This window comes from Vicia villosa, unplaced genomic scaffold (genome assembly GCF_029867415.1).
Source record: "Vicia villosa cultivar HV-30 ecotype Madison, WI unplaced genomic scaffold, Vvil1.0 ctg.000339F_1_1, whole genome shotgun sequence".
Lineage (NCBI taxonomy): Eukaryota > Viridiplantae > Streptophyta > Magnoliopsida > Fabales > Fabaceae > Vicia > Vicia villosa.
In genome coordinates this window covers 694,999-707,302 of record NW_026705151.1, presented here as the reverse complement: position 1 = coordinate 707,302, position 12,304 = coordinate 694,999, and the positions used below count along the sequence as shown (strand labels likewise).

General features: G+C 33.0%; 2 protein-coding genes across 2 annotated transcripts; one reads left to right on the top strand and one right to left on the bottom strand.

Moving 5' to 3' along the window:
• Positions 1-1,894: 1,894 nt before the first annotated feature.
• On the top strand, positions 1,895-7,247 carry LOC131626978 (phenylalanine--tRNA ligase, chloroplastic/mitochondrial-like). Its single transcript, XM_058897813.1, has 11 exons — positions 1,895-2,060; positions 2,226-2,460; positions 2,694-2,884; positions 3,500-3,706; positions 3,783-3,900; positions 5,036-5,112; positions 5,343-5,522; positions 5,667-5,711; positions 6,303-6,407; positions 6,749-6,862; positions 6,970-7,247. Exons 2-11 carry the CDS (start codon positions 2,256-2,258, stop codon positions 7,018-7,020), a joined length of 1,293 nt encoding a protein of 430 aa, XP_058753796.1. The 5' UTR covers positions 1,895-2,060; positions 2,226-2,255; the 3' UTR covers positions 7,021-7,247.
• A 411-nt stretch (positions 7,248-7,658) lies between these two features.
• LOC131626979 (ATP-dependent Clp protease proteolytic subunit 3, chloroplastic-like) lies at positions 7,659-10,741 on the bottom strand. Its single transcript, XM_058897814.1, has 5 exons — positions 10,405-10,741; positions 9,943-10,057; positions 9,229-9,404; positions 8,176-8,271; positions 7,659-8,083 (listed from the first exon to the last, which is right to left on the bottom strand). The coding sequence occupies exons 1-5, from the start codon at positions 10,687-10,689 to the stop codon at positions 7,859-7,861; spliced, it is 897 nt and encodes a 298-aa protein (XP_058753797.1). The 5' UTR covers positions 10,690-10,741; the 3' UTR covers positions 7,659-7,858.
• Between the last annotated feature and the right edge of the window lie 1,563 nt (positions 10,742-12,304).

The window sequence follows — 12,304 nt, the reverse complement described above, 5'->3', positions numbered from 1 at the left end:
CAAAAATATCTCACAAAAATAATATCTAAGATTAAGAATTTTGAATCTATAACTAGTCACTTGAATTAATATAATAATGAATGTGTTTCATAACTTTATGTTCATTTATCATATTACACTATCAATTTTCTAATAACAAATTAAAATAGCATAACTTGTCCACACACAACATTTTATTTTTTTCTTATTGAAGTTGAATGCTTTGTAGTAATTTTCATGATAATTAATTATGGTTGGTTTGGGTTGGGCTTGCGGGTAGAAAGTTGAAAATCCGATGCCCGAACCGATTGTCATTGGATTTCATTGGTTTGGTTCGGTTCTTGCCCGAACTGAAAAAATATCCAACTCAAACACTATAGTTTGGTTCGGATTCTGGTTTGGTTCGGATTTACCCGAACCAATGAACACCCCTACTTTTAATGATGATTGAAAATGTGGCTTGACTGCCTAAATCTCAAACCATGATATCCTTAATTAGTCATAAATGTATTTTATGTCATATCTCAATCGGATATTGTCATGCGCTAGACTTGGGCTATCATAAACAACCTAATCCATCAAATATTCCACTGGGTCGGGCTAAATCTGGTTCATTCAAGAACCAGACCCTAGAAAACCAAACATATGCAAAGTCCCTCAAACATGATCCGTGCAAGAGTGAAATGCCTTCCTAAGACATACAATGAAACCAAACATATACATTTAAATTTTTTTATAAGTTACTTCATGAAATAATGAAAAAATGTGTTGTTTATCATTCAAAAATAATAAGATATTAATGATCAATGGGGTATAAAAAATATTGGTTAAATATAAAATATTTATTAAAATACCATTAGAATTTTATTAGTTGTTGTTTAAATACAATTTAGATCCATAAAAATTAGGATTAAATATGTTTTTGGTCCATATAAATATTTCAAAATTTATTTTTAGTTTTTATAAAACATGTTTCGGTTCCTAAAAATTATTTATGCATGTAGCTTTAGTACATGTTATTTTCTAAAATTTTGAAAATGTTTAATCGTCCTTAAACTTTTAAATTTTTGAATAATTTTTTTATACATATTTATAAAGCGTTTTTCTAACTAGTGCCCTCAGGGCAATGGTTAAGCATTCAAAAAAAATATTTTATAGAAAATTTAATATTTCAATTTCTAATGCATTAAATATGCATATTACTGAGATAAATTTATTATTTTAAAATCTTGACCATTACCTTGAGGGTAGTGGTGGAAATATGCTAGGCTAAGTTAGGCTTTACTAAGTTTTTTTACTAAATTTTAGGATTGTTTAAAATGAGAAGAATTAAATATAAATTTTTAAAATGTTAAAATATAGGTTCGAAACCCGCTAGGTTCAAATTGTTTATTAAAAAAAATGTTAAAATATAATGATAAAACTAATGAAAATTTCTACTTAAAAATCAAGTTTGAGTCCTTTTTTCAAAGAACTTTTTATACTAAATATGTTTATAAAATTATCATTTAAAAATACACATTGATTTAACGACTGTGACTAAAATTATATGTATATTAATTTTCTAGGAACTAAAATATATCATTTTTATAAAAATAAAAATATTTTTTCACAATTTTATAAGAGTTTAAAGATAGTGCACTGTCAGTGTAAATCAGTTTTACACATACAACCAATCAAAATGTTTTAATTTGCCATGTAATTACAGTTTTTTAAAATTAAAAATGTGCTTTATTCTGATGCATGTCTCTCATTGGTTAACAGTGTAAAAATACTTTACACTGTCAGTGCATTTCTTTTTTTCCCATTTTATAAAGACAAAAAGATATTATTTAACCCTAAAAGTTAATTCTGCCATAAAAACAAATTGTCAAAAAAATATGTTACTAAGTTCTACCGGTTTTCCGGATTGGCACCCGGTTTTTATCCTAACAACACAACGTATGGGGGCAAAAGAAAGAAATCCGATAAGAGATGAAATGGAGTCTCAACTCTGAACTGAACTACACTTGAACTGTCACGGCCACCGCCACCACCACCGCTAAAACGCAGCCGGAGGTGATAATCAGCCACCTCAAACAGTAAGAAATCGGTCCTTTTTTCTATTCGGAATTACCTCCCCTCCTCTCTCTGTGGCGCGCGCTGCAAATCCAGCGAGATTCGCGGCCGCGATAGCCGCCGTTCCCTTTTCAAGTTGTTAATTTGTAGCCAAGTAACTGAATTGTTCATCGTTAAATTTTTTACAGAAATCGTGTGCTACAGTCATTTGTGTGGCAATGATGATCTCTTCCGCGTATACTACACTTTTCGTTGGAGCATCTCTCTTTCGTCAACGTAATAATAGCTTCAGAAGCTTAGCATTTTGTTTACCTTTCTCATCTGCACCTGCTTCTCTCTCTTCTGATAAGCTTTCCAACAAGAAATGGAGGCAACCGGTTTTCTCTTCATTGGAGCTTGGCGGACTCAAGATTACCAAACAAGGTACTTTACAATATCAAACTCTTACCACTGAGCTGACTCTAATTGTTTTTTTCAAGAGACTCTAATTTTTCTGTCTTTTTCTCCAATTACACTTCCATTTGGGAAATGACTGAGCTTACTCTTGTTATGTGTGTGCCTCTGTGTGTGCGGTGTTCCTTTATGCCAAAGGTTTTTATTGAAAAGTATTCTCTGGTTCATGAAAATTTAATCATTTCTGCTTCTTGGTCCTTTAGATATAGTGAAGGATGATCCAACAAATAATGTTCCAGACAACATATTTTCGAAACTTGGAATGCAGCTTCACAGGAGGGATCAACACCCTCTTGGGATACTCAAGAATGCTATATACGAGTATTTTGACACAAATTATTCAAACAAGTTCAACAAGTTTGACGACCTTTGTCCTATTGTCACACTGAAGCAGGTATGGTAAAATACATCTAAAGATATGTTGCCCTTTGCTCCTATATGATGCAGTGATATTGTTTTTCGTTATTACATTGGTTCTGTAAGTTTTGTTATTCAACCTTCCTTAATGAATACAAGTACACACTATGGTCCCTTATCATACGGTCCAACTGACAGCTAGCTAACCAAATAATTGGTTTCTTATCTTGTTGATTACTCCTTATCAATGTGCGCACTGAATCCTATTCATGTTGATTTCTTTTCTTGCGTATTACTCCTTCCGTCTTGTATTAAGTATCACTTTAGGTTACTTTACAAAGACCAATAAAAGTTGTAAATAAACGAAAGTTCGTGACAGTTTTACAATTATATCCTTATTAACCAATGTCATAAATGTGTAGGGGAGTACAGTGAACTTGGGAGTGATACACATAACATTAATTTGGAAATAAAATTGGAATAAAGTAATTAATGTTACATTGAAAACATAAAACAACACTTTTTTTTAAGACAAATTCCGTTTGCTAATGTGATACTTAATATGGGACGAAGCAAATACTTCTTTTTGGTTGGCAAGGTGGCTTGAACCTCATAACAACACTTCCTTCTGACAATTTTCTTTATGTCCTAGAACTTTGATGATGTCTTGGTTCCTGAAGATCATGTGAGTAGGAGCTATAATGATACATACTATATAGACCCTCAAACTGTTTTAAGGTGCCACACAAGTGCTCATCAGGCAGAACTATTGAGAGATGGATATACTCATTTCCTTGTTACCGGAGATGTTTATCGAAGGGATTCAATTGATTCTACTCATTATCCTGTCTTCCATCAAGTATGACCCTTATGCAGTAACTGGTTTATTCCCTAATGATTACATTTATATGATTTCCTCTTATTATATCATGTAGATGGAAGGCTTTCGGGTTTTTGTTCCAGATGAATGGGAGGCTTCTGGGATGGATGCAACATCATTTGCAGCAGCAGAGCTAAAGAAATGCCTTGAGGGTCTAGCACGCGTTTTATTTGGTATTTGCAAATAGTCAATGCACACATTTCATTTTCAGTTGCTGCAATTTGATAATTAAAGAGGATTAGTAGGATGAATTAATTAAAGAAAACAAAAAGAATTGATCTGAATTTGATAGAGACTTCATTTTCATTTCATTTCATGAATATTCATACATGCATATTTTATCGTTTATGCATAGCGAAACAAATTTATTCTAACGAGCTTCCGATTGTCTGAAAAAATTTGTTTTATGCCTTTATGACTTACTAGTGGCGGGTTCAGGTCGTAGTAATCATTCCTAGATAGTGGTGTGGAGCGGCTGACCCCAGAAGTGAGATAGCGTATAGCGGGATGACCGTTCTATTTGATCAGTTTTTGGACAAATTACATGTAACTATAAACATATATTTAATGTAAAATTAAACAAATAAATCAACTCATAAAATGTTCATAAATCAAAGCACACATGAATCTTGAAGTGCATAAACGACTATGAAGGAAGATTAAGGTTGAGTCTCAACTCAAATTTGACTGAAAAACCCCAAAAGTACCCTTAAAACATTGCAAATTTAAGGAGTAACTTCGGTTTTTTAGAGGGGAAAAGGATAGCGGGCCAAAAAGTGCTCTGGGCCGGGAACTGCTCTGCTATGCTATCCCGCTATTTACCCTATAGCGGCTCCTATTGACTATTCTGGTTCAGGTTTTTGAAATAACCTTTCTGCTTTCAGGGATAAGGCTGAATGTGTCTGACCTTCCCAGATCCAAAATTGTGAGCGTCTAGTGCTTAATTGTTAGATAACATGAACAGACACAAGTGCATAATTTATAGCCTTTTTGCTTAACTGGAATAAAATAACGCCTCTCTACACAGCAAGCAATGTTTATAAGTGTGTGCACGCACACGTAAACATGCAAACAAGTAAATGCAAATTGGAAATTATCATTGCCTATAAAAACATTGTCAATAGGAAAGTGAAAATTTTGATATTTTATGATGATCATCTCATTGTAAGATGTAATGCTAAAATAGGATTTTGTTAGATATTATATATAATCAAGGTGTCTAGTTGTAATTGTGAATTTGATATATTCATTTGAAGCTAAGTATAATTTACAAAATGCTGATGTATAACCTTTTCCCTTGTATTTCAGGTGATGTGGAAATGCGATGGATCGATACCTATTTCCCATTTACTAATCCATCATTTGAACTCGAAATATATTTTAAGGTATTCTATGCTCATGATTGTCTCTTAAATACACCACGATTACGTAATTCTTGTTAATGGTGTTTGCCTCCAAAGTTATAGTGTCGATATACCCTTGGTTCCTTTCCAAGATTAAATTAAGGTTATGCATATATTTTTCCAGCAATAAAAAGACTGGGAAATATCTTCCATTCAATTAAAGCAAGGATTTCTAGTCTATTCAGTTAATGTTGGATATACTTTTTTGTCAGGAAAAATGGTTAGAGGTTTTGGGGTGTGGAGTGACAGAGCAAGAGATTCTGAAAAGAAATGGGGTATCTAATAATGTTTCTTGGGCTTTTGGCCTAGGTTTGGAGAGGTTAGCTATGGTTCTATTTGACATACCGGATATTCGTCTCTTTTGGTCAAATGATGAGCGATTTACCTCCCAGGTATTTATTGGATACTTTTGACAAACATCCTTCAATATTTCACTTATTTTTCCTGATTGTCAAATTGACTGCAAGGATGGATGAGTTAGTCATTCTGATAATTAATATAATATGTTACTTTCTTTTTTGTTATTTTATATACAGTTCTCCAAGGGCCAATTAGGGGTCAAATTTAAGCCGTTTTCAAAGGTAATTTCTACACTACATGTGCATCTTTACTCCTGGTGTCTACATTTGTTGTCATTTTTCTTAGTAGTTAATAGTTAGGAATTTTGTTATTCCTTTCAAAATAATACCGCAACTCTAAGTTGTTAGTGAATAATCCATTTGACTGAAAACATAAGATGGCCCATATAATTTTTATGCAAAACTGTTAATACTTCTTACATTCTTTTTGAGAAATTGTGGGTCTAAATTGCAATATATGACTAAAAATAGAAACTCGCCATGTCTTTAATGCTTTACTGTGTTAAAGGTCCTGTCATGATCTGTTTAGATAACCAGTTATTTTAACAAATAAGTTTAGAATATAATTTCTGCATTTTTTGTTTCATTTTTGTCAGACAATACTTGTCTAGGATATGGAAATCTTATGCCCGAGGGAATTTAATTAAGCAATCTTACAGACGCTTTTTTTGTTCGGACCCCTGGTGTTATATTCTGCATGTCTGACTGTATTGTTGTTGACTGAGAAATTTATATTTACTTTATATTGTGACTGGATAAATGAGAAAAATATTTTGAGGATATTCTAATCTTCTCTCGGTTTTCCTCTTACAGTATCCTCCTTGTTACAAGGACATCAGTTTCTGGATCAATGAATCATTTACCGAAAACAATCTATGTGAAGTTGTCAGAGGAGTAGCAGGGGATCTTGCAGAAGAGGTACGTTATACAACTTTGAGTAATTTGAGTCAATTTATCCCTTGTTATATTTATTAGGTTCTCAATTTGGTGGCTTTCATATTGTTTAATAGGGATAAAAATACATAATACGAGATTGTGAATGAGGGATGATGTAACAATATTCACACAAAAATCGTAATAGATACTCTCTTTTGAATTATGTACCCTCTTGTCGTCTTTTGTTCGTTTTTCCTCTTTTTTCTGAGATTAGTCATTTTAGTTTTTAACTGGATTATGACAACCTTTTCCTCTTTTTTATACCTTTGGTGCCGCAAAAGTTTGGTCCCTTTTTGATTCTGTTTTGTTTCACGAAATCACAGGTACAATTAATAGACAATTTCACCAACAAGAAAGGAATGACCAGCCACTGCTATAGGATTGCATATAGGTCTATGGAACGTTCTCTTACTGATGAAGAAATTAACGATCTGCAGGTACTAAATATAATTATATAATAAATCAGTGCAATTATAACTAGTTTTTTAGGTAGACGTATTTTGTTTTGGATGCTACTAACTTTGTTTTTCCTCCATCAATGTAGTGGAAAGTAAGAGAACTGGTGCAGAACAAATTGGAAGTTGTCATAAGATGAGCTTTAATGGATTTTCTGCAGTTTTGCTATTTTTGTCTCAATTTTTGTGTAAAGATGCTTTAACTACCATTACAACATATGAATAACGCCATAGACCAATGTATTATTTATTTCAGCATTGTGAATGTATACTAGAACCTGTTGGTGACAACACTTAGTATATCATGCTCAGCAGGAACCGAATCCTTGTGAAATTACTTAGATTTGTAATTTATGGTTTACTCCTATTTTATCTTTGTTACAAAAAATCAAAGACGAAAAAATACCAGTGGTTGAGTCAAGAGGTCCTCTTTCTATGTAGTAAATCATGTTTCAAATCTCTTCTAAGCATTACATTCACATTAAATTGTATTACATGACAAAGTTGATGAAAGATAGAGTTACATTATTTAAAAATAGATTTTCAAGTAACACAAGTCTTATAAATACTCTTGAGACTGAGTACCAAATATAAACATATAAGGAATCTCCATTGGGGTACCAAATAGGTAACCTTCCTAACATTAACAGGTATCAAAGATGTAGACCATTGTTGCTCATTTGCCCTATTTTTCCCGTTTTCAAACTTTACATAAAAATTAAACTGTTAGACATGTAGAATGTGTGAGTAGCAAGTGATATTTTAAATGGAGGAAAACTTTCTTAAATCTTGAGGACAAAAATATATTCATTAAGGAATCTAACACTTGAAGCATACAATATATGTATTGATTTTTACACGACATGTATCTGCTATCACGAATCACAAATTGAAAAGTCCCTTTAACACTTGTTGGAGGTGATATATCTGTTTTCGTGCATGAAAGCAATGCAACGCTATCCTTGTTTGTCCCCTAACTCATACAGCAGTTGGTGCTTCCTCTGAGGGAAGAAGTATCTTCTTACCTTTTGATTTTTCTTTAATTTCCCACAAATTCCTCATCTTTGTTTTTGGAGGCGGTGTTGCATCTACAATTGGAGCAACTAATCCTGGTTTTCCGTCATCAATAACCTCATCAATTAAACCATATTTCTTTGCTTCCCAAGCATTCATAAAATAATCACGATCCGTGTCCAATTCAATCTGCATTAGAATAAAGTAAATTAAAAATGGTGAACAAATATGTATGATTTTGAACAACAAACAAATTAGATGATGCCATATATAATTCTAACCTGCTCTTCAGGCTTTCGTGTTATTCTTGATAGTATCTTGTTTATCTTAACCTTGTGGTATGCCAATTCTCTCGCACGGATTCTCATTTCTATAGCCTGTAATTACATTTCACTGTTTAGTAATGTGATAATAATGGAAGGTTTTTGCACAGAACCACCAGATAAAAGACATCATGAATTCATAAAAGAGACAAGGCTCCCAAGTGGCTTTGAAGTGTTGATCAAATGATTGAAAATTGAAACCTACTCTTCTAGAGAGCAGTTGGGAGACAGCCGCTAAGATACAAGAGGCTTTCCCTCGGTTCCACCTAAACGACATAGCGGCTAGTATACTATGTTGATAAAAGTGTACCTCGCTTGAGGATTAGTAAACCTATTTAGCATGCACAGTAGTCTCTACTTGCTTTCAGCAGCTTCAATGTTCTAATTGTTAAAATCAGTAATGTTCTGTAATAGCCAGTTAGTATCAGTTACATGACAAGTCAATTAGTACCTTTGTTTTCTATAAATAGGAGTAAGACTACTGTATTATCTAGCCAAGTCCAACATTTTCAGGTTCAGTTTGTCGGAAAACAGCTCTAAGGTGCAGCATATTTAAGCTACATGTTTCAAGCAATCGCCAATCATGCCGGGGTTTATGACAAGAGAGATTCTTTCAGTTATTTCAAATTAAAACCAAGTTATCAGGTAATCGCAGTTAAAGAAAATCTTAAAGCTTCCACATTCCATACTTCTCCAACAAATGCTTCAAATCTAAAATCATCTTTAAACTAAAACATGATTGTCTGCATTCAACATAAGAAAAATAGCCATGACAAACACCAGACCTATTACTAACCATTGTTGTCAATGGTGGATGGCGGTCCATGCGCTTTGTGGCGCCGTTATAGCAGACTATGGCAGAAAAATTCACAATATCAGCCAATATTTACCATTGCGACGAGGCCAAAAACTGCCATGTATATCAGCCATAGCGGCCATGGCGCCACTATTTGATAACACTGTACTAACTGACAATAAACAAAACCGAAGGATATAAGTGGACAGTCTTACTGTTCCGCCAACAGATCCAAGCGGTTGATGGATCATAACTCTAGAATTCGGCATACAATATCTCTTCCCTTTTGTACCAGCAGCAAGGAGAAATGCACCCATGGATGCTGCAAGTCCGAGACAAACTGTTGACACATCTGCCTTGCATAACTTCATGGCATCATAAATTCCCATTCCTGCAGAAGACAGACTTATTTCAGATTCATTAAAGACAGTTCCTTTCCAGTACTCAATGATTCAAAAATCCGAGTTCCTTATGGATAGAACTGTTCAAAAGCTAAAACGGGATTCCATTTTCAAACGTCTGAATTGGCTTGTAAATTCCAGTGATCAACAATTTATTCTATTCACAAATGTTTACATTTACAATAATCAAATGATGATCTATCTAACTCCAAAACCTCCCAATTTATACATGAAAATCCTAACTACCCCATTAACTAATAACTTCCTTACCTAACTCCTTAGCTTAAATCCTAACAAACTCCTCCATATTCTATATTCTAACAGTTACCACAAGCAATGAATCAACAAACTAATGTGAGTTATTAAAAGCTAAAATCTTGTGTAAGGTATTAAGTAAACATCTATGCGCAATCAATCGACAAAACTGAGCTCGAGATTCAAGTAGATCCACAACGAGTCAAGTGAACAGATAAGAACAAACAAGTAAAAAAAAGAAGTATAAAACTTTGTTTACATTTGTTTACATACCCGCAGTAATAGCACCACCAGGACAATTTATGAACAACTTGATGTCTTTCTTAGGATCATCAGCATCCAAAAACAAAAGTTGACTGATTACAAAATCTGCTGTCGTATCATCCACCTGCTCAAACAAAGAAATTCACAAGCAGACACCATCAGATACCATCTCTTCAGTTCCATTTCATTTCCCCTCTTTATTCTTTCATTTTTCTACCAAATTAACTAACATCAAACACCTTGTCTGCAATTCAACCCTATTATCGTAAAAACTCTCTTTTTTTAACCCTTTTCCCCTATTTGTCCATTTCTCTGCTGTAGTGAGCATGCTATTAGACTGAATCCACCCACATGAAAAAGCTTGTAAATTTCCCATAAAAACATCAAAAGATACAAAAGGGTACTCATAAAATATCAAAATAACAGAAACAACCCCACCAACCCAAAAGAACGGGAAACAAGATTCATAACCTGAGAACCCAAAAAGACAATCCTTTGACGGAGAAGCATGTTGGTGGTGTCAAGTTCTTCGAAGTTGGGAAGCCATGGAGAGGCGGTTTTGGCAGATAAATCATGGGAAACGAGCCAGTTGGAGGATAAAGTGGGTTTGATTGCGTTACAGATTGTTGTTCTGTGTTTGGTTGAAAGATTGAGGGTGGGAATTTGAGAGTGGGAAACGTAATTGTTATGCTTCAAGAACGTGTTGTTCGATTTGAAGCTTAGGGGTATACATGTTGAGGATAAACTCACTTCCATTTTCTTCTTCTTTTCTTCTTCTTCTTTGTTTTGGTAACTATACCAACGAATGGGTGAAGGAGCGTTTTTGTTTGTTTGGTTTGAAAATGAAATGAATGTATTGGGTTTAGATATTGGGCTCAAATTTTATAACCAAGCCCAATTAATAAGGGGATTGTTTTTCTCACCCTAAGACTTGCTCCTATACTCTAGTGAAAAATCAAAATTATCTATAGAATTTGAAGATGTGTTTTCAAATGCACTCCATTCACACACGATTTATTCGCTTTTTAGTCGGACTCCAATTTTATGTCAAATAAATACGGAAATGCATATCCATATAATTTACGGAGACTCTGGACTTTAATCAAATACGCGTCAGACTCTGTTCTTCTACCTCATTTTCTTTTATTCTCTCAAACTATCTCAAACACTATGAAACTCTTAAATTATTTCAACTTACTTCGAAATTTCTACTCAACATCCAATCAATTAAATAGCTCAACATCAAACTCACATTTGATAAGTTTTTATTTCTCTATACATTTTTTATTTTTCTATACAACATAAAAATTGAGCATTAGGTTGTGTAATAGATACTTTAAATATATTATTTAATTGAACAACGTATTCGATAGATAATTTAAATTATCAATGCATTTTCTTAGATGTTGGATTCAAATGCATTTATGTCATTTTTTCGTTTTCTTTTAGTTGTAGAACATTATAAAAATACATTTTCGGATTTGCCAATATTTTGATTTTCTAGAATCCAAAAATGCATTTCTGTATTTAGTTTGTTTGTGTTGTTTGACTTTATTTCATTTGTATAATGCTTGTATGATTTAATTATAAGTATTACGGTTGATAAACAAGCTAGATTGAGTCACGACAGAATTTTGCAGTATGTATCAATTCAAAGAGAAAGAGTCTGACCCCCACAGAAGGCATCAGTCGGATCTGGTACGGTTGATGCGGATGCGTCAACTTTTAAGGTTGTGCATCTTCGCCTTTGTCTTCCTGGAGGAGGCAGATGACACCTGTTGATGCACGAGAAATAGAGTTGTTAAAACAAACTATCTGATCATAGACCATCCGACCTTGATGGGCCTCATACTTTTAAAGGTCGAGCCAAAATAATATGTTGTAATATGGACTCAAATATTACTACCTGAACCCGACATGTACGAGCGTTGAGTTGGCATTATTATTAATTTTTAATACAAAATTAAAATAAAAACCCCATTATATTTATTATAAACACAATTAAAAAAATATATTATTTTGAATATATTACATTTTTAAATATTATATTAATTTTTATAAATACTTTAATATGTTTTTTAATATAATACATGTCGAAATTATATATAATAATACTCAAATATTTAACATATGAGTAAGTAATAAAATATGAGAACATTTTTGAAATAAAACTCAAAATAATTAAATATTAATTTGATTATATTAATGTATAATATTTAAAAGAGATAAAATTTAGTGTATTGTTTTGGAGTGAGATAACATAAATATTAATATAATTTTTTAAAATTTATAGTTATGCAGGTCTAACGAACTACCTGCGGCTCATACAGGCTAACCATAATGGGTAGCGGACCTTTTATGGTCGTGTTAA

Coding starts and splice junctions, on each gene's coding strand:
- LOC131626978 (XM_058897813.1), top strand. CDS start 2,256: ATGATGATCTCTTCCGCGTATACTACACTTTTCGTTGGAGCATCTCTC. Junction 5,523..5,666: donor ATGAGCGATTTACCTCCCAG/GTATTTATTGGA, acceptor TTTTATATACAG/TTCTCCAAGGGCCAATTAGG. Junction 5,712..6,302: donor AATTTAAGCCGTTTTCAAAG/GTAATTTCTACA, acceptor TTCCTCTTACAG/TATCCTCCTTGTTACAAGGA.
- LOC131626979 (XM_058897814.1), bottom strand. CDS start 10,689: ATGGAAGTGAGTTTATCCTCAACATGTATACCCCTAAGCTTCAAATCG. Junction 10,058..10,404: donor TTGTCTTTTTGGGTTCTCAG/GTTATGAATCTT, acceptor TTGTTTGAGCAG/GTGGATGATACGACAGCAGA. Junction 9,405..9,942: donor TGGTGGTGCTATTACTGCGG/GTATGTAAACAA, acceptor TGTCTTCTGCAG/GAATGGGAATTTATGATGCC.